General features: G+C 41.3%; 1 protein-coding gene across 2 annotated transcripts in view; it reads right to left on the bottom strand.

Annotated features, from left to right (window-relative positions):
• Positions 1–1,905: 1,905 nt before the first annotated feature.
• The window catches only part of LOC109892580 (E3 ubiquitin-protein ligase RNF128), a 38,748-nt gene continuing 18,046 nt past the window's right edge, over positions 1,906–22,607 (bottom strand). Inside the window, exons 1-7 of one of the 2 annotated variants that reach the window (XM_020485220.2) lie at positions 15,556–16,308; positions 10,089–10,336; positions 6,461–6,532; positions 4,512–4,594; positions 4,279–4,375; positions 3,911–4,100; positions 1,906–3,376 (exon numbers count right to left, since the gene is read on the bottom strand). In XM_020485220.2, the coding sequence (XP_020340809.1) occupies positions 3,267–3,376; positions 3,911–4,100; positions 4,279–4,375; positions 4,512–4,594; positions 6,461–6,532; positions 10,089–10,336; positions 15,556–15,979 (1,224 nt within the window). In that variant the 5' untranslated portion in view covers positions 15,980–16,308 and the 3' untranslated portion in view covers positions 1,906–3,266. Of the gene's footprint in view, positions 3,377–3,910; positions 4,101–4,278; positions 4,376–4,511; positions 4,595–6,460; positions 6,533–10,088; positions 10,337–15,555; positions 16,309–22,607 lie in introns of those variants that run through there. The other variant, XM_020485221.2, reaches the window with a different exon arrangement.

The raw sequence follows: 22,607 nt of genomic DNA, 5'->3' as shown, positions 1-22,607 counted from the left end.
CAATGAAAGCTCTTACAATACTCAATGATGACATTTCTCGAAAACAGGCTATAGGCTACATGTGTACCACCAATGGATGTGAGGGGGAAAGGGACCACATTTTTAGGGTGAGGCAAATGGGCTACTAACAGCTTATTACACAACATACACTTAGTATTACTTTCTTATCTCCCTGGCATATTACATCCTTTTTGCAGCAGCTTACAATACATTTTTGGCTTGCTAAGATTTTGAAAGTATGATGTTGACATGATCAGTCCAATCAAAGCTAATGTAGATATAATGTGATTTGACTTCATTTTATCTGTTGCCAATGACATTGAGCCTTCTTGGATGGGCACTTCCAATGTAACCCTATGGCAGCACCCAAGTGGCTTGAATTTTCTAGCTCTCCCCGTAGATTTTGTGGTGACGTAGTGTCCCCATGAGTGACAGAACACTTAGCCATTCATGGCGCAACTAGAGAACATTACCAACCTCTATGCTCTGTATTTTCCGCTGTCTGCCCCACCACCACAGAAAGCACTGAGCTAGGCCGAAACACCTACATCTTGGAGCTGCCTTACTCAAGAAAGCAAAAAGGAGACCATTTTTGTATGCGGCTTTATTAACTCAATGATTATACTTTTTTTTTTTACATTGTTTTCAAACTGTGTGACACATATTAATGCCAAAATAACATTCAAAACAGGCCTGAATGACGAGTCGCCACTGTGAGTTCCACGTTAAATGCAGCGTTTCACACAAGTTATTTTCAAAGATAGCTAACAGCAAGCGTGCTGCAATAAAAAACACAGTTCCACTCACCAGATGATCATAATTTGAAACTTAACTTCTTGTTGAAATTTATTCTTGAAAAGGGAGAAGCTAACAAATTAGCAACATCCTATTTGATAACACCTACTGCAACTGCAGCAAACTAGCCGACAACAAAAACTAGCTAGCTAAACCGTGGGAAAACTACTGCTCGCTATTGCGTAGTGACCTGTTGGCCTTCAAGGCAGAAGTTTCCATCCATTTTTGTAAAAACGGTCCCACCCATTAAGTCAAAATATGATTGGTTGATTCCAATGTCACTCTAAAATGTTGTACTAATAAAGTTGAATGGCAGATGCCTTTATCTAGTTTCTGATGGCCTAGACAATGGCTGACTTAGCTAGCTAGATTTATCTCCCCAGAGACCAGCAAAGAAAAATCTTGATTGGATATTTTCTCTTCAGTGTTAAACCTTTCTAACAAAAACGGAAGAGATTAAATCAGAACGTCATTGAAAATAATTTAATTATAATTGTTTAATAAACCCTTAGCCCTTCTCTGAAGTACCAGAAGGCCCATTGTTTGGGTTAGTAAGAATTTTTAGTGTCTCTGTTGTCCCTCAGCAAGCAATGTTTTCCTATTCTGAATGTCCAAAGAATCCATGTTCTGAAATATGAACACAAATACTGGATATTTTGAATTCTTATTGTGGCGATTTGACAAATAATTCCAATCATGGTCTTGAAATGGACTCGTCTTGACTCGATTTCCTCCAGTCTTTGTTTTGAATCCATCTCGCTTTAGGTGGTCTCAAACACAACACCGACAAGTATGTAGTCTAAGGTGAAGTGCAGCTGATATAATTGACTGACACTATGAATACTAATAATGTCCCTCATTTTTGCATTAAAATTAGAAAAATTTAATAACAGCCTACAGGGCAAATACCACTAAAATGCCATTACCCTTCCCTGCCCATTTTCCCAATTCACTTTTTTTCCACAGAATTCCAGAGGTCTCAAACTGAGGTGAGCATGGCCTTTTCTAACAATTAATTGCATCACTAGTGAATGAAGATCACAACATTTTGAATCCCCTTTACAAACAAAATGAACAAATTAGCACTAAGCAATATTTTGATCAAACAAATGTATTTACAATAAGTATTTTATTAATATATACCAGTTTAGTACATTTCCCACATAACCGAGTAAAATAAAATTAACCTTTGTCCCTTATTTAAGCAAAAATACTTAAGACATTTACTCTGGAAAGGCTGAACAAGGCTAAGACCAATTTTGTGTTTAAAACCTGAGACATGTATTGACATTAAATGAACAAATTAATGTGAAGTGCATGCACAATCTAGTTGAAGACAGTGAACTCATTGCATTTTTCTATTAAAGTAGGATGGCATGGAATATATCTTTCACTGGTGAATCATTAAGGTACACACCCAAAAAGCACAGGTAGTTACTGAAACATGTACAAATATTTGCATGAAGCCAGGTGGTTTAAATAGATGCTCTTACTCCCATACCAAGACTCCGTATTTCCAAGTTAAAATACTACTCCTAACATGCATCAAACTCATAAGACAAAAAAAAAAGAAGACATGTAGCTACAGATCAGGAAGCGCTGGGCAGGGGTGTGTACCAGGGCACCTAAGTAATTGTAATGTCACAAGCATACAGAAGGAGGAAGCAGTCCCTCATTTTGGAATTTACCTCAAACAAGTGGCAAACCAAATTCACATGTACATTCAATTAGCAACAATGAGACAAATCTATATTTTGAAACTGGAATGTTCCTCACATAATCTTATGCGCTCCTCTGCTTGACAAGGCAAACCAAGGTATGTAGAGACACTAACATCCTATGCTTAGACACATACAATAGGTAAAACTGAGCTTTGTATAGCAATGTGCTTGCTGTCAAAGTAATTTTCAAAGCTGTAAATCTTATCAGAAGATGCCTTACACTAACTACTGCATTATTGTATGTTTCTAAATGTAAGGGTCTTTGAAACTGAATTTGCATATCACCTCAAACTTTCATTGTCATGAGAACTGTCACCTATAATACCCCATTAAAAACAGACACATGGAGAGTAGTCTAATCCCAGTAAACTGTGGGTGTGAAATTAGCTATAAAAAAACATGTAAAAATATGTAACTAACTGATCCATTGACTGAAGGAATTAAACCTCAAACGTAATCAAATAAATCATTAAAACGTACAATTAAATTCAATCGGAATTAAACTGGACTTGAACAAGAGTGAACATTACAATTTCCTAACTTAGTGGTAAGTGCATCAAAGACTTGCCTCATCAATTTCATGTTAAACTGATATGCATAGGTAGGTTGAGGCCTCTTTTCCCATGAATAATCTCAGGCCCACATTCCTGGTTTCACTTGCTTCATGACCACAGGAAACATCTTTGAATGTAATTGATTGTGGTGCAAGTCCCATTAGCCATGCTCCAGTGCTTGGAGTGAGCATGCTGTTCATGTCCGGGGTTCCAGTTGGTTTTGTGAGTCGCCCTCGAAGGCCAGGTTGTCATAATGGGGCTGGATGGCCACCTGGACTGACCCAGGGTCAGGATAGTGCCCCAACGCTGCAACACAAACATGATTACAGTCAGTCAAGCCTCATAAGTGCTGCTAGCAAACCGTACAAGAACCAACCTGCTGGTCAATATTTATTTTGGCACAATGGCTGATACAGAGGTCAATGGATAAGCAAGCTAAAGAGGAGGGAAACTGAGAGGCACTTCAGCACCAGACAGTAACAATAGTGGTTGTTTGATCAGGAATAGACTTTGTAGTGGACTCATTGATATCTACTTGCAGCAATCAAACGAACTAGACAAAAAAAAGTATCTGAAATTCATTAACGGGAATATCTAACCACTAGCATTTAAAAACCATGGGAGAAAAATTCATACAATATGTCTTGAGCAGGGTTGCGGCTTTATCACAGTAATATAAAAGCCTGCATCTTCTAAAGACCATGCACAAAGTAGTACCACTGCCAACTGAACTACAGTAGTCCCCCTTATGTCTATAGAAAAAGCTCTCAAAGCTATTTATGTGATGTTATAAGACTTCATCAAAATAATTTGCCTCCGAATGTGAATGCTGTGTCTTACTCTCAAATGTGTTGGTCTCGTCTGCTGAGCTGCTGTGCTTCTCTGTGCCCTGTACGGAGGCATAGCCTGAGGAGGCATAGCCTGAGGAGGCTGTCTCACTGCGGGTGTCATCTGGGACGGGGATGCTAGGGTAGGACCTCATGTCTGGAGGCATGGTTACTTGATGACTGGGATGCTCCTCCTCCGGCTGCTACTCAGGGGGATACAGGTGGACTGACTAGCATCACTGACAAGTTTCATATTCTCCTTAGACAATGGCACTAGCAGTGTAAATATTGTTTAATCAAGAACTTCAGTGAATGACAGGCAAAGGTTATTTCAAAGTACAGGGTAATGCAGAGGACATGATGCAAGATAGAGTTGCCTACCTCTACTCCCAAGGCCTTAAGGATGTCACATTTACACATGGGGCATGTCCTGTGCTCCAATAGCCAGGGCTCAATGCAGGTCTTGTGGAAGAAATGACTGGAAACAAAAAACAAACAAGAATCATGATGACATCACAAAATTAAGGGAATTGTAATAGCAGACAGGGGTAGGCCTACTGTACTCCATGTGACAATATTAAACTAGCATCAAGCCACTGCAGTTAGGCACTTACTTGCAGGTGAGTATGGTCAGCACGTCGCCAGACTTGTAAGCATCAATACACACTGCACAGGTGTCAGCATCAGGCCCAGTCTCCTGAAAAACATGTTCAAAAATATATTGTAGTGACTAGGGCGGTCATGACATTTTGTCAGCTGGTTGTCATGCAAAAGACTGCAGGTCTCACGGTAAATGACCATTAATTAAACATAAACAAGTTATGCATCTCCAGGCCTTTCACGCATACAAGCTGCATTCAAGCCACTGATGGAACATCTACATTTAAAACGTCTAATAAATCAATTTAATATACACCTTCACAACAAATCCATTATTTATTTTAGCCGGGTCTAAAGAAACATTAAGATATGAAAATATATTTTAGAAGAACAGAATATAAGTTGATCTACTGCATGTTGGTATCTGTCTATGCTCCATGCTGTAGGCTTGTTCATTTAGCTGACAAGATATGCTTGTAAGTCCCTTGCCATTATTTTATAGTAAGAAGTATATAATTGAATTTAGCTGAATTAAATAGAAAGGATATTCCGGAGCAAGTGAGCATATGAAGTGGCTATGTTGAGCATAAAAGTATTCATTTGAAACAGGTCCTATATACTATATTTAGAGTTACTTGGCAACTTTAGTTGTGAATCATACAAACCTTATATCAAAACATATATGGGCTGAATGATGCGACTATAGGCTATTGATGATTTGAGAAAGTCAGAAAAAAAAGCTTTAGCTCCGTTCCTTACCTCAGGATGCACAGCTGTTCTCATCAAGTGATAATATTTTCAGCCATCAAACTATTCTTGGTTTTATAGCATAGATGTGCTAAATACAAGAACACTTATTTCCCTCCACACGTTAAACACTATTCGAGGAGCTATTACTGGGCTATTCAAAATCATATACAAATTCACTAGAATTGTAAGCCGCCTTGCACAATCAATGAACCAACAGCCTCGCCTAGGGCTTTAACTTCTCTCCCAGACTCATGGATAGAAAGTTTGGAGACTAACACAAGGTAACCAGTCCATACTCATAGGCAATTACTAACATTTGGTCTAGCCTATACTCCCAAAATTAAACAATGTGCCAAAGACATCTTAAATCAGTTTTGTGTTTTTCCTGCCATTTGTAATGGGCTATGTATTGTATAACAGCACAACTTTGGCTCATAAGCCTATGCATAAGCTCCAATATGCATATGGGTGTTCTGAATGAATCACCACCTTAGAAAGCGTTGTCCATTTTGTTGTGTTAGGCTTTAAAACATCCACAATGACCACGTTTTACACTCCGTTTCAAACTGATCATCGCAGTGAGGTGAGTTGACGATACGAAGTGTTTGATGTGACTTTCGTTCAATTTTTGCATTGATGTCAGAGTGGTTAGAGGGACAATAGAGCCCTGAGTACCAGGCCATTAGGACCTGATGGTCATTAGGGTACTACCAACGTATGTCCTGAGTGCATAAAAGGAGATTACCGTGACTCAATGATCACGTTGTAATTTACTGCGGTCATGACTGCCGGTTTGACGGTAATACGTCACCCCAACAGCCCTAGTAGTGACACTAAGCATACATGTATGTAGTCTTCATAAGAGCCTGTGGTCTGAGGCAACCATTGAATTTTTCAAGAACTGAACATTGCATTTGATACTGATCACCATGGTTTGGTTTGGGGGGGAACAAACAGACAGTCACTTCCCCATATGTAGACCAACAAAGTAAAATTGTTTAAAATGTGCAGTAGTCTGAGTAATGGGTTAAAACAGAAGCTTACAATACTCTGCATGTCCTCAGAACAAGAACCATACAACACACATCAGTAAAAATTGCATATGCCATATGTTACCAGTTTGAAACGACCATATTTTTCAAAATTATCCTCAAAGTGATGCATAATAAACATCAACACATCCGTATTATACTTAAACATCTCCCCGTTTCACCTCATCTCCCCGTTTCACAGTCCGGACTTGCAGCTGACCAATGGCTTTCTTGGCCTCTGCCTTGAGACGTTTCTGTTGATGAGAAGAACGTGTTCAGTATTAGAACATGAGCAGGCTACTGTTTAAATTACATTATTCATCTGCTTCCTCTGACAACTAATTTAAATCAAAACACATTCAGCAACCCACTACGTGGGTGGACAACTGAGAAACATCACTATGTAATAACTAGAATGCAACAACAAAGAAAACAAAGAAACATTTTTTTATTTCCTATACTGTGACCAGAAACAACTGAAATAACAAGGAGCAGGAGAACTGTATGCGACGAGGTCATGTTAGAGAACATGGGTGATCTGGGAGAAGCAGAGCGTTCATTAGAGGAGCCCCTGCCTGTGTCATTAAGCCGTTCCTCTGAGATCATGTATTGGAAACGTTACATCAGCTTGCATATAGGATGGCAAAACAGCAGATTTACGTAGATCAGGGACTTTTCGTATTAGGCATAAATAATCCTGGAGGGACAGTCTGACAGATTCAATTCTAAAACTATAATTTGGGAAATACAATAAAATCATGCTTTGGACATATTGTACAAACAATTATGGACTACTCGCTCTGTGCTCATGCAGCCTCCCCATGGCAACAAGACAAAATGTGCACAATTGTACACAGGAAGAATCAACGTTATGTAAGGGGATTTAGGAGACAGAGGATGAGTCAGGGTCAATATTGGCTTTGAGGATTCTCTGGAAAATGTCATTATGTAGATGTTTTCTGTGATATACACTGAACAAAAATATACTGAGTTACAGTTCATAAGTAAATCAGTCAATTCATTAGGCCCATAATCTATAGATTTCACAACTGGGACTACAGATATGCATCTGTTGGTTACAGATACAAAACAAACAAAAAAAGTAGGGACATGGACCCGAAAATCAGTCAGTTTCTGGTGTGAGCAACATTTGCCTCATGCAGTACGACATCTCATTCGCAGAGAGTTGATCAGGCTGTTTATTGTGGCCTGTGGAATGTTGTCCCACTCCTCTTTAATGGCTGTAATAAGTTGCTGGATATTTGCGGGAACTGGAACACGATGTAGTACATGTCGATCCAGAGCATCCCAAACCTGCTCAATGGGTGATACAGCTTATGCCTGCCCATACCATAACCCACCACCACAGGGCACTCTGTTTACAACGTTGACCTCAGCAAACCGCTCACCCACACAACACCATAAAACGCTGTCTGCCATCTGCCCGGCACAGTTAAAACCATCCATGAAGAGCACACTTCTTCGATGGTAACTGGCATGCTGGAGGTGACCATTTGCACAGTTAGTTATGACACCAAACTGCAGTCAGGTCAAGACCCTGGTGAGGATGACAAGCACGCAGATGAGCTTCCCTGAGACAGTTACGGCAAAACTTCTTCAGTTGTGCAAACCCAGTTTTATCAGCTGTCCGGGTGGCTGGTCTCAGACGATCCCCCAGGTGTAGAAGCCGGATGTGGAGGTCCTGGGCTGGTGTGGTTACACGTTGTCTGCAGTTGTGAGGCCAGTTGGACATACTGCTAAATTCTCTAAAACGTTGTCGGTGGCAGTTTATGGCAGAGAAATTAACATTCAATTCTCTGGCAACAGCTCCGGTGAACATTCCTGCAGTCAGCATGCCAATTGCACACTCTCTCAAAACTTGAGACATCTTTGGCATTGTGTTGTGTGACAATACTTTTATTGTTCCTAGCACAAGGTGTACCTGTGTAATGATCATGCTGTTTAATCAGCTTATTGATATGCCACACCTGTCAGGTGGATGGATTATCTTGGCAAATAAGAAATGCTCACTAACAGGGATGTAAACAAATTTGTGCACAAAATGAGAGTAATAAAGCTTTTTGTGAGTATGGAACATTTCTGAGATCTTTTATTTCAGCTGATGAAACACTGGGCCAACATATTCGCAACAGGAAGTGTTTTTGTTCAGCATAGAAAAGAGTTTGGTTTTGGATATCAAAGACTAACATGGCACAGATGGTTTTGATGCTTGACAACATTCTTCATAATCCTTAAAGGGGCAGATATTAAAGTGAATACTGTTGCATGTTCACTTGACCGATATGTAGATTTGAGGGAGGCAAGTTGCGGTCATTCTAGTTCACAGGGCAAGCACGAAGCTGGAGTTTTGCATATGATTACGGCCTGAACAATGGTGCCCTGTGCCCTCTGAGCATAAGGTCCTAGCTCAGTGGGCGAAGTCAGCTCTGCGCTAACTGCTCAGCTACCCACTCAAAAATACACTTCTCTGTATCAGTCTGTCTACCCAGCCTCCCTGCAGAAAGCATTGGATTATCAGCCACGTGAACAGACACCCCTTAGACCACCGGGTGCTTCAGACAACACACAGCTTCACTGCTTCTGGGAGTGATCATGAAGCAAGGACAATACATGGTATACTGCTAATAAGTAAACAGAGCCTGCAAGCAAGCACTTGAGACCAGTCAGTCTTCAAAGTCAAGGTTACCCCCTATATGCAGGAGTAAACAGTGCTGAGAAAAGTACTGTAACTTTGAAAATCATGGGCCTGTTCACGTGAGTGGTTTTACCTTGCATAACAGCCCAGATCCAATCAGATGAAGTGGAAATACTTGTTGCGCAGCAGCAGGTTCAAAGGTTTTTTGGAAACGCTAACATTGAGTGGAACTGAGCATTCTTCCCATAGTAAACTTTTCTCCACCATATAAGCCTGACAGTTCAGTTACACTCAGTGAATACAATCTGACAAAACCTTTGACAAAGAAACTTTTCCTTTTTCCTGCAGGGTTCTTGTGTTAAAGAATATAAAGAGACAATTAAACAAGCTGCTTGGGACAGACACCTGCAGACAAAGAACGTGTGCAAAGCTGTAAGGGCAAAGAACTGTAAAAGACAAAACACAAGGTGGGATCTTGTCACCATCTGAAAGAAAACTAGTACAAGTCAGGACTCCTACCATGCCTTTTAGAAGGGAAACTCACTGCCGCTCTATCCAAACACAGATTTCAGAAAGAAGCTAAAGCACAAGATCCCAAAGGCAGAAAACAGGAAAACAACAAATATTATAATAAGATACATTGCTGTCCAGGGGTTCTATGGTTGGCTGGATCTGTGTCATGCAACAATCAAGTTATTAACAGTAATATATATATATATATATATATATCACCTCTACATAGATGAGCAGTCAGACTATGACTCAACAGGAAATGTTCTCTTTATTTTAGTTTCGCCTGACTCCCTCTGTATTGCTGAGGAATGCTGACACACCCCAAACTGTGTAGCCCCACTAAGTGTTCCATAATGTTTCCAGTTCGTTGAAACACACACATAAGAGAAGGTATGTTTGACTGCATGAAAGGAAAACAACAAAGTTTCCAGTGGAATTTCCCCAGTCATATTGTTCTACAGATCAAAAGGTGATAGTGCTGTAGTATTCTGTTTCATCACAAACCACTGAATTGTTTGATTTGACCTTTATTTAAAACAAGAGAGTAACCATTGAGACCAGGGTCTCTTTCATAAGGGAGCCCTGCATATATAATTCAGGGTAAATAATTGTCATCATTGTTCGAGAGACTGGAGACTGACCTGTTTGCGGTTTTGTAGACGAACGCTGTTGAGGCGGCGAGCTGAGTAGAAGATGAAGTAGCCCACAGTGGCTGCTGTTACCACGAAGAAGGAGATGGAGACAAAGAAGACCGAGTAGTGGCTCATCCAGGGACCATGCTGCTTACCCACTTCAATAGTCATCGAGACCGGAATCCCTTGCCTGATTAGCTCAACAATCTCCATGCCCCGTCGGTGACCAATCATGATCGCAACCATACCTTCTGTTCCTGTAACCAGGGGGAAAACAAAGTATGAGGAAACATCACACTATCCTCTGACACATATACAGGCTGGGCCTTAAATATGCCCCCAAGTGCCCTCAACTGAATTTCACTATAGGCCTAATGTGTCTATCAAAAATATTTAACGAGCAATGTATGAATATGGTGTACTTTAATGTCAAAACATATCTATTGCAAAGTATCCGTGTTTCCCATAGTATTTTTTCCTCCAGCAGTGGTGGCAATGGTGGGGGGTCCATTGCTTCTAGCGCAATGACATGCTAGCTGTTCCCATTGACTTCCAGTCATTGAGCCAATGACAACATACACTAAGTATTTGGTAGCATTGCCTTTAAATTGTTTAACTTGGGTGAAACGTTTTGGGTAGCCTTCCACAAGCTTCCACAATAAGTTGGGTGAATTTTGGCCCATTCCTCCTGACAGAGCTGGTGTAACTGAGTCGGGTTTGTAGGCCTCCTTGCTCACACACGCTTTTTCAGTTCTGCCCACAAATGTTCTATAGGATTGAGGTCAGGGCTTTGTGATGGCCACTCCAATACCTTGATTTTGTTGTCCTTAAGCCATTTTGCCACAACTTTGGAAGTATGCTCATGATGCCATCTATTTTGTGAAGTACACCAGTCCCTCCTGCAGCAAAGTACCCCCACAACATGATGCTGCCACCCCCGTGCTTCACGGTTGGGATGGTGTTCTTCGGCTTGCAAGCCTCCCCCTTTTCCTCCAAACATAACAATGGTCATTATGGCCAAACAGTTCTATATTTGTTTCATCAGACCAGAGGACATTTCTCCAAAAAGTACAAGCTTTGTCCCCATGTGCAGTTGCAAACTGTAGTCTGGCTTTTTTATGGTGGTTTTGGAGCAGTGGCTTCTACCTTGCTGAGTGGCCTTTCAGGTTATGTCGATATAGAACTAATTTTACTGTGGATATTTTCCTCCAGCATCTTCACAGGGTCCTTTGCTGTTGTTCTGGGATTGATAACACAGTTTTCGCACCAAAGTACATTCATCTCTAGGAGACAGAACACGTCTCCTTCCTGAGCGATATGATGGCTGCGTGGTGCCGTGGTGTTTATATTTGCGTACTATTGTTTGTATAGATGAACGTGGTAACTTCAGGCATTTGGAAATTGCTCCCAAGGATGAACCAGACTTGTGGAGGTCTACAATTTTTCTGAGGTCTTGGCTGATTTCTTTTGATTTTCCCATGATTCAAGCAAAGAGGCACTGAAGGTGCTTTAGAAACTTCTAAAGCCCTGACATAATTTTCTGGAATTTCCCAAGCTGTTTACGCACAGTCAACTTCGTGTATGTAAACTTCTGACCCACTGGAATAGTGATAGTGAATTATAAGTGAAATAATCTGTCTGTAAACAATTGTTGGAAAAATTACTTGTCAGGCACAAAGTAGATGTCCTAACCGACTTTCCACAAACTTATTGTTAACAAACTATCGTTTTGGCGTGGTTGAAAAACGAGTTTTAAATGACTCCAACTTAAGTGTATATAAACTTCCGACTTCAACTGTGTGTGGGTATATACACTGCTCAAAAAAATAAAGGGAACACTAAAATAACACATCCTAGATCTGAATGAATGAAATATTCTTATTAAATACTTTTTTCTTTACATAGTTGAATGTGCTGACAACACAATCACACAAATTATCAATGGAAATCAAATTTATCAACCCATGGAGGTCTGGATTTGGAGTGACACTCAAAATTAAAGTGGAAAACCACACTACAGGCTGATCCAACTTTGATGTAATGTCCTTAAAACAAGTCAAAATTAGGCTCAGTAGTGTGTGTGGCCTCCACGTGCCTGTATGACCTCCTTACAACGCCTGGGCATGCTCCTGATGAGGTGGCGGATGGTCTCCTGAGGGATCTCCTCCCAGACCTGGACTAAAGCATCCGCCAACTCTGTGGTGCAACGTGGCATTGGTGGATGGAGCGAGACATGATGTCCCAGATGTGCTCAACTGGATTCAGGTCTGGGGAATGGGCGGGCCAGTCCATAACATCAATGCCTTCCTCTTGCAGGAACTGCTGACACACTCCAGCCACATGAGGTCTAGCATTGTCTTGCATTAGGAGGAACCCAGGGCCAACCGCACCAGCATATGGTCTCACAAGGGGTCTGAGGATCTCATCTCGGTACCTAATGGCAGTCAGGCTACCTCTGGAGAGCACATGGAGGGCTGTGCGGCCCCCCCAAAGAAATGCCACCCCTCACCATGACTGACCCACCACCAAACCGGTCATGCTGGAGGATGTTGCAGGCAGCAGAACGTTCTCCACGGCGTCTCCAGACTGTCACGTGCTCAGTGTGAACCTGCTTTCATCTGTGAAGAGCACAGGGCGCCAGTGGCAAATTTGACAATCTTGGTGTTCTCTGGCAAATGCCAAACGTCCTGCACGGTGTTGGGCTGTAAGCACAACCCCCAACTGTGGACGCTGGGCCCTCATGGAGTCTGTTTCTGGCCGTTTGAGCAGACACATGCACATTTGTGGCCTGCTGGAGGTCATTTTGCAGGGCTCTGGCAGTGCTCCTCCTGCTCCTCCTTGCACAAAGGCGGAGGTAGCGGTCCTGCTGCTGGGTTGTTGCCCTCCTACGGCCTCCTCCACGTCTTCTGATGTACTGGCCTGTTTCCTGGTAGCGCCTCCATGCTCTGGACACTACGCTGACAGACACAGCAAACCTTCTTGCCACAGCTCGCATTGATGTGCCATCCTGGATGAGCTGCACTACCTGTGCCACTTGTGTGGGTTGTAGACTCCGTCTCATGCCACCACTAGAGTGATAGCACCGCCAGCATTCAAAAGTGACCAAAACATCAGCCAGGAAGCATAGGAACTGAGAAGTGGTCTGTGGTTACCACCTGCAGAACCACTACTTTATTGGGGGTATCTTGCTAATTGCCTATAATTTCCACCTGTTGTCTATCCCATTTGCACAACAGCATGTGAAATTTGACAATCAGTGTTGCTTCCTAAGTGGATCGTTTGATTTCACAGAAGTGTGATTGACTTGGAGTTACATTGTGTTGTTTAAGTGTTCCCTTTATTTTTTTGAGCAGTGTATATAAAATGTATTCGATGAAACATTTAATTTGGCCTTTACGTATTTTTTTTTGTAAATGAATCATAAGTTAAAGGTTAAATAAAAAATATGTAAAATTAGGATAAGGTTTTGAAGTGTCTGTTCTATATCCATGAGATAAGAAAACTCAGAGGGAAAGAAATACATATTTTAGAACCATGTTTGGTCATGTTATTTGTGGCACATTTTACCCCAAATGAACTTCCTGCAATTTTTACAGCCCGGTACTGGGTTACTTTCATGTGCATCATAGAGCAGAACAGACACCTTCGTGTTTGTGAGTCTTCCCTTTTGATATTGGTGACATGAGTTTGTAGCTCCAACGGTTTGGTCTAGAGGGTCAGTTTTGTGAGAAATGAGGACATCCGTGACAGAGTTCAGACGACTTCCTAAAGCTTGCGGATGTCGTAGAGCAGTGTTCGTGAGTCTCCTATCTTTAGATGGTGGTACTTATGAGTTAGTAGGTCACACGGTTAGGGTTTTCCAGACGATTTCGTGATGATTTTCTTGTCCGGATCCTCATGTGTAGACAAACTCCACTTGTTATGGAATATTAGTGTCAATGTGTATTGTTCTCTGTGAAAGCACACATCTTCAGAGTTTTAAACAATAGAATGATCCATTACACAGGTTGTCATCCAGCCCGTCTCAGCAAGTGTTAGGACTTAATGTTAATTTCTAGTTGGATTCAACACAATGAAAATGATCTAAATTGGAAATGACAACTCGTGCATAAAGCTTACACCAGTCAAGCACAGATGAGCGACGTTGAACAAGACTCAATTGTTTTAGCCAACAATGTCAACTTGGAATATTTCTTACTTTTTTTAGGTTAACAAGTACTTCACTAGAATTTAATTATAATTCTGAGTACAGTACTATTTAGATGTTTACACACAGTTGACTTCAAACCTTATCACACTAGAACAGAGGCCCCTCGTTTCTGACAACCATGTCACTCATCCAAACAGAAACAACATTTAATAAATGTTGTCCTTATTCCCTAAATTAGCAGAGTCACTGTACAGTTCATAGGGACTAAATATTACAAGGTTAATTGCGGTTTCAGTTCAAATCTAAAATCAACCAACGTGTCTTTACCATTAGGCTATGAGATCGTTTCATTTAAAAAAAAAAAAAAAGTTTTGAGTGAATGAAGTGGAACACATGTAGAGTTGTTCTCCAGAACCCAAGGCATTAACAAAGCATTCTGCAATATTTAACTTTTTGGGTGACTGGATCACATTCACATAGAGTGAGTTATATAACGTTTCTTTCTAATTGCAAGCAAGTTAAAAGAAGCTGTAGATATGTTCTATAAAGTTTCGTTTTTTCGTCTTGTACTTTCGGTTTTGTACACCAGCTTTAAACAGCTGAAATTACAATATTTTTGGATATAAAAACATATATTTCACAGCGGTTTAGATGGTACAATGATTCACTACACTAAACTCGCATTTTTTGTAAATCCGTTTGTGACAATTATAATTTTAGCAACCAGTATATTGCGGAGCGATTTTTGCATAGTGCATATTTAAGAGTTGTCAGTTAAACACCGATTACCAGTGGGACCAAGCTAACTACAATTCCGACGCTCTGTCGTTTAGAAACGTTAATAACAATCGCTTGTGATGTCACAAGATATCAGCGAGAAATAATAAGTTAAAAAGGTACACTGTAACATGTTTGCACAGATCCATACACAAAGCTGACGAACTACCCTTCCTCCCCAGTTACCCTTACACACAGGTGTTCGATCATGCTAGGTAATTAGCACAGGTGAGCTCTGTTTTCCGCCTGTTTTCCGTAAACAAGCGCTGTAAACTGAGATATGACAGGGTGGAACATTAACCCTATAAAAATGTGATTAGTCATTTAACCTTTTTGTTTGTATAATTATTTATCGCTTATATGAAAGATAGTCCATGTTTCCAAAACCGTACCGCAAGCGATGCATTTTAACTTCCAGAACGAGTGTCGGGGCTCTTAATAACAAAACTCCTCGGGATAAAGGAACCTTCGTGAAGACGCTCAAGGTAGTTAATAACATCTATGGGCTAATATATAGCCGAGTTGCCAATGTTGATGTAGGCTACATACCTGGGTGCGACATTTGGATGACTCGATTGTCAGTACCAAGATCATTAAAAATTACAGCAGCAATAGCTCCTTTACTGGCCGCAACATTGATCTTCTCTGAAAAAGAACATAGTTGGCCGCGTTGAATTAAGGCGATCCAGCCCTTTGACCCACTGGGTACATCATAAAAAGTATTACTTTCGCAACTGTAAATCGGATCAGGTAAATACACGTCGCCCATCACTGTGACTTTAGGAGATTGTTGTCCATATAGTCCGCTTTCCTCTTGTCGCCATACGGTTTCGTTGTTTACAGAATCAATAAACGACACATTCAGGTAGGCTGTACATATGTAAGTCGCATCCGCAAAATGCAAACTCGTCACCTGAAGACTTGAAGCCACAAACAGCCATGACAATAGATACCGTTTCGCTAAAGGTTCCATAATTCTGTTTACGACGTGGGTTTCTATAGTGCCTTTCCGCGTTCAACAGTCGATAAAAGGTATGAGATTTAAAAATAAAAATAAAAAGTTGCAGTGTAACTAGGAATATAATGTCAGACGCCGCTGACAGGTGAACTAGTTTGAAGTCGAACAGTCCTCTTCGTCGAGGTCAAATTGAGTAGTACACTCCCATCTTCATGCTTAAAGGAGAAGCACACATTTAAATCAAACCTCGATGGTTATTTACGGCGAAATAACAATGTTAACGATAAAATGCTTGCAAATTTGCTGATGTTAGGCTAGGCCGTAGCATATGTTGCTGAAAGGACAGTAATTGATTGAACAGTGCAATAATAGGCAGGTTTCCATTGACCCACGTTTATTCGACAAAAACAAAAAAACAAACATTGAGATGTGTAATGAAACGACAGAAAGGAGATATGTTGTTAAGATCGACAACATTTTTATTCGTTCGACAGGAGTGCATGTTTATTTGGTCGAACTTTCTTAATTGCGACAAATTATGATGGAAACTGTGTTTTCGAATAAATGATGATTGCCAAATAATTGATGTCATCACATAACTATAAGGCTTCACTCAACATTGAATTATAAATACATACTGCTTGAAAAATACATTTTTGTTTGTAATGACTTTAAAAAATGCCTGAATTGCTTCGTCTTGCTTTTCTGGTTGGCTGGCAAGTTTAACTATCCAATTCTTTCAGATCTACAGGAGTACAAGATTCAACATGGCACTGGCCGTTGGCACATGATAATTATTAGAATATGGCAAATAATAGTCCATTATTGTATTCTGTCCATGCTGACTTTCGCGGGCTAGGCCTACCTGAGACGTGAAACAGATAGGTGGGAGGGGCAAACAGGTAGGGATGTTATGTTTATTTTTTGTTATTTTTTTTATTAACAAATATCAACAAACAAGAGGAATAGTCACATGCAAACAAGCATACATACAAAAATGTACATTGTCAGGAATCCTAAACAAACAAATCATATTCATTAATTCTACAAGTTTTAATTGCCTTTTTGTTTTTCATTTTAGTTAAAGTAGTGCCATATTAGGGATGTTATGTTTGACAGAGGCGCTCCGAGGCATGGGTCTAACGCTATAGTGCAGAGGGTGTCATATGCTGAGGCAGTGAAGAAAGTAGAAGATGGGTCAAGGGGGAGGGATCCTAAGAGGATTCGTGTGAGTAGTCGATCCAGTAGCAATTTTAGCATGTACATATTGGTTGGGTAAACTCTGGAAAAAAAGTTTAATGCATACCAGCAAAGCCAGTATACGAAACTAAACAATACATTACTTGCACTATAACGGGGACCACAAACTGTTAGGAACTACATAAAGCTGTCCCAACAGCAGAGATTTATTTTCAGCACCATGGGATGAATCCTTATCACTGCTACACCTGGTTATCAGCAGAGCCTTGTTTGGCAGCAAAACAGTTCATTCAGACTCATTTACTGCCTTTAAAAAAACATTGCTGATATGGATGACTTGCTTAAACAAATTTTGTTTCTACTGACAATTGAGATGTACAAACTATGGCATAAGGGGACGACGAGCGGATAATAGGCAATCCATCATTTTGATTAAGACAGCGAGCTAAGACCATGTCGTAGTATTTGTTCAGCACTTTTGAAATGTACAGCGACAGAATTCAGAACATGGACTGTTCTTACAGTATTCTCCCTGTACACCAAGTCAGAACCCTAGGATAAATAAAGGGGGCATATAAGCAGATAATGAAAGCTCTTACAATATTCGATGATGACATTTCTCTAAAACAGGCTATAGGCTACATGTGCACCACCAAGTCAGAGCAGTAAGCAAAATTAAGATGGGAAAATAGACCAAATTATTAGGGTGAGCTACTAACAGCTTACTACACAACGTACACTTAATATTACTTTATTAGCTACAGTATAGCTAATATGTCCTATTCGGTGTCCTGTGTGAATCTAAGTGTGCGTTCTCTAATTCTCTCCTTCTCTCTTTCTTTCTCTCTCTCGGAGGACCTGAGCCCTAGGACCATGCCCCAGGACTACCTGACATGATGACTCCTTGCTGTCCCCAGTCCACCTGGCCATGCTGCTGTTCCAGTTTCAACTGACCTGAGCCCTAGGACCATGCCCCAGGACTACCTGACATGATGACTCCTTGCTGTCCCCAGTCCACCTGGCCATGCTGCTGCTCCAGTTTCAACTTCCACCTGACTGTGCTGTTGCTCCAGTTTCAACTGTTCTGCCTTATTATTATTCGACCATGCTGGTCATTTATGAACATTTGAACATCTTGGCCATGTTCTGTTATAATCTCCACCCGGCACAGCCAGAAGAGGACTGGCCACCCCACATAGCCTGGTTCCTCTCTAGGTTTCTTCCTAGGTATTGGCCTTTCTAGGGAGTTTTTCCTAGCCACCGTGCTTCTACACCTGCATTGCTTGCTGTTTGGGGTTTTAGGCTGGGTTTCTGTACAGCACTTTGAGATATCAGCTGATGTACGAAGGGCTATATAAATAAATTTGATTTGATTTGATACATATCTCCCTGGCATATTACATAATTTATGCAGCAGCATACAAGACATTTTTGGACTCACCTTGTGCTGTGCTCACTTGAACAGGAAGGTGGTGCGGCGGTCTTTCTTGAGGGCAAATTTTGTAATCAAAGTCTGGCATTCTCTGGATTTATGGTGCTTTCAAGACAACCGGAAACTCGGAAAAAAATACGGTTGAATCATGACGTCAGTGATCTTCCGGTCGAAGCTCTAGAAAGAGGCCCGAGTTCCCGACTTGGAATTCCAAGTTGGATGACCGTTCAAAATTATTTTCCCAGTCAGCCTTGTTTTTTTCCCAGAGTTTTTCTGAACTCACTGAATTCTGAGTTTTTAGTTTCCAGTTGTTTTGAAAGCGGCAGAAGTCATGCTGGATTGACAGCATGGCCAATGTATTCAACCTTTACTGTCCCATGGTGTTCCGTGTGAATGTTTATCCTTTTTAAGCTTGGAAAAGAGACCCTTTCAGACAAATGTTTTAAATCCTTAAACCCAGACTTGGACCACACACCCTATCCACTGAATAGCAGGCAGGGGAAGCAAAATAGTGATTGCTTTGCGACATTTGCCGTTAGCCACTGATTCCTACCAAACCATTCGTTGGGCTCCCGAGTGGCGCAGTGGTCTAACATACTGCATCTCTGTACAAGAGGCGTCACTGCAGTACCTGGTTCGATCCAGGTTGTATCACATCCGGCCGTGATTGGGAGTCCCATGTGGCGGCGCACAATTGGCCCAGCATCGTCTGGGTTTGGCCCGGGGTAGGCCGTCATTGTAAATAAGAATTAGTTATTAACTGACTTGCCTAGTTAAATAAAGGTTCAATAAAAAAGTATATCAATAAAAAAAAACATTTTAAAGTAGAATTTACGACTTGTGAAGTGTTTACGTCCAATGTCCGCTGAGCACCGACACGTTTTATCTATGATTTCTCTTCATATGACAAGGATTGAGAAGGATTTGCCAGCAGATTGTCAACGTGATTCATGATGATGACTGCTTGCCGAGCTAAGATTTTGAAAGTATGATGTTGACATGATCAGTCCAATCAAAGCTAAGGTAGATATAACAGGAAGTATCAGTGACTCGCTCAGTAAGGAAGTGGTCAGATGACGCAGATGCTAAGCTACAGGACTGTTTTGCTAGCACAGACTGGAATATGTTCCAGGATTCTTCCGATGGCATTGAGGAGTACACCACAGTCACTGGCTTCATCAACAAGTGCATTGATGATGTCATCCCCACAGCGACCGTACAGTGCCTTGCGAAAGTATTCGGCCCCCTTGAACTTTGCGACCTTTTGTCACATTTCAGGCTTCAAACATAAAGATATAAAACTATTTTTTTGTGAAGAATCAACAACAAGTGGGACACAATCATGAAGTGGAACGACATTTATTGGATATTTCAAACTTTTTTAACAAATCAAAAACTGAAAAATTGGGCGTGCAAAATTATTCAGCCCCTTTACTTTCAGTGCAGCAAACTCTCTCCAGAAGTTCAGTGAGGATCTCTGAATGATCCAATGTTGACCTAAATGACTAATGATGATAAATACAATCCACCTGTGTGTAATCAAGTCTCCGTATAAATGCACCTGCACTGTGATAGTCTCAGAGGTCCGTTAAAAGCGCAGAGAGCATCATGAAGAACAAGGAACACACCAGGCAGGTCCGAGATACTGTTGTGAAGAAGTTTAAAGCCGGATTTGGATACAAAAAGATTTCCCAAGCTTTAAACATCCCAAGGAGCACTGTGCAAGCGATAATATTGAAATGGAAGGAGTATCAGACCACTGCAAATCTACCAAGACCTGGCCATCCCTCTAAAAGAAGACTGATCAGAGATGCAGCCAAGAGGCCCATGATCACTCTGGATGAACTGCAGAGATCTACAGCTGAGGTGGGAGACTCTGTCCATAGGACAACAATCAGTCGTATATTGCACAAATCTGGCCTTTATGGAAGAGTGGCAAGAAGAAAGCCATTTCTTAAAGATATCCATAAAAAGTGTTGTTTAAAGTTTGCCACAAGCCACCTGGGAAACACACCAAACATGTGGAAGAAGGTGCTCTGGTCAGATGAAACCAAAATTGAACTTTTTGGCAACAATGCAAAACGTTATGTTTGGCGTAAAAGCAACACAGCTCATCACCCTGAACACCCTATCCCCACTGTCAAACATGGTGGTGGCAGCATCATGGTTTGGGCCTGCTTTTCTTCAGCAGGGACAGGGAAGATGGTTAAAATTGATGGGAAGATGGATGGAGCCAAATACAGGACCATTCTGGAAGAAAACCTGATGGAGTGTGCAAAAGACCTGAGACTGGGACGGAGATTTGTCTTCCAACAAGACAATGATCCAAAACATAAAGCAAAATCTACAATGGAATGGTTCAAAAATAAACATATCCAGGTGTTAGAATGGCCAAGTCAAAGTCCAGACCTGAATCCAATCGAGAATCTGTGGAAAGAACTGAAAACTGCTGTTCACAAATGCTCTCCATCCAACCTCACTGAGCTCGAGCTGTTTTGCAAGGAGGAATGGGAAAAAATTTCAGTCTCTCGATGTGCAAAACTGATAGAGACATACCCCAAGCGACTTACAGCTGTAATCGCAGCAAAAGGTGGCGCTACAAAGTATTAACTTAAGGGGGCTGAATAATTTTGCACGCCCAATTTTTCAGTTTTTGATTTGTTAAAAAAGTTTGAAATATCCAATAAATGTCGTTCCACTTCATGATTGTGTCCCACTTGTTGTTGATTCTTCACAAAAAAATACAGTTTTATATCTTTATGTTTGAAGCCTGAAATTTGGCAAAAGGTCGCAAAGTTCAAGGGGGCCGAATACTTTCGCAAGGCACTGTACGTACATACCCCATCCAGAAGCCATGGATTACAGGCAACATCCGCACTGAGCTAAAGGGTAGAGCTGCAGCTTTCAAGGGGCGGGACTCTAATCCGGAAGCTTATAAGAAATCCCGCTATGCCCTCCGACGAACCTTCAAACAGGCAAAGCATCAATACAGGACTAAGATTGAATCGTACTACACCGGCTATGACACTCGTCGGATGTGGCAGGACTATTACGGACTACAAAGCTGCGACAATGAGCCTACCAGATGAGCTAAATAACTTCTCTGCTTCAAGGCAATAAAAACTGAAGCATGCATGAGAGCATCAGCTCAGATGACTGTGTGATCACACTCTCCGTAGCAGATGTGAATAAGACCTTTAAAAACAGGTCAACATTCACTAGGCCAGATGGATTACCAGGACGTGTACTCCGAGCATGCGCTGACCTACTGGCAAGTGTCTTTACTGACATTTTCAACCTGTCCCTAACCGAGTCTGTAATGCCAACATGTTTTAAGTAGACCATAATAGTGCCTGTGCCCAAGACCACTAAGGTAACCTGCCTAAATGACTACCAACCCGTAGCACTCACGTCTGCAGCCATGAACTGCTTTGAAAGGCTGGTCATGGCTCACATCAACACCATTATCCCAGAAACCCTAGACCCACTCCAATTTGCATATCGCCCCAAAAGATCCACAGAAGATGCAATATCTATTGCACTCCACACTGCCCTTTCCCACCTGGACAGAAATAATACCTTTGTGAGAATGCTATTCATTGACTACAGCTCAGCATTCAACTCCATAGTGCCCTCAAAGCTCATCCCTAAGCTAACGACCCTGGGACTAAACACATCCCTCTGCAACTGGATCCTGGACTTCCTGACGGGCTGCCCCCAGGTGGTAAAGGTAGGTAACAACTAGGGTTGCAAAGGGGATGGAAATTTTCCATGGGAAGTTAAGCTTGGAATTTTGGGAATTTTGCTTAAATTCATCAAAAAAGTTAGCTTATAACAGTGAACTTTTTCTTGTGGGATACACATAAGGCAATTCTAGGTCTTGTGGCATATTTTGGTGAAACTATTTCCAATTCATTGGAATTGCAACCCTCTGCATACACAATGCATTCTTCCATCACATGTAGAGCTGATTCTCAAGATCTTGCACACTAATGAGATGCTATTGAGCCC

The sequence above is a fragment of the Oncorhynchus kisutch genome, linkage group LG6 (assembly GCF_002021735.2).
Source record: "Oncorhynchus kisutch isolate 150728-3 linkage group LG6, Okis_V2, whole genome shotgun sequence".
Taxonomy (NCBI): domain Eukaryota; kingdom Metazoa; phylum Chordata; class Actinopteri; order Salmoniformes; family Salmonidae; genus Oncorhynchus; species Oncorhynchus kisutch.
This window is presented reverse-complemented; position numbering and strand designations above follow the sequence as displayed.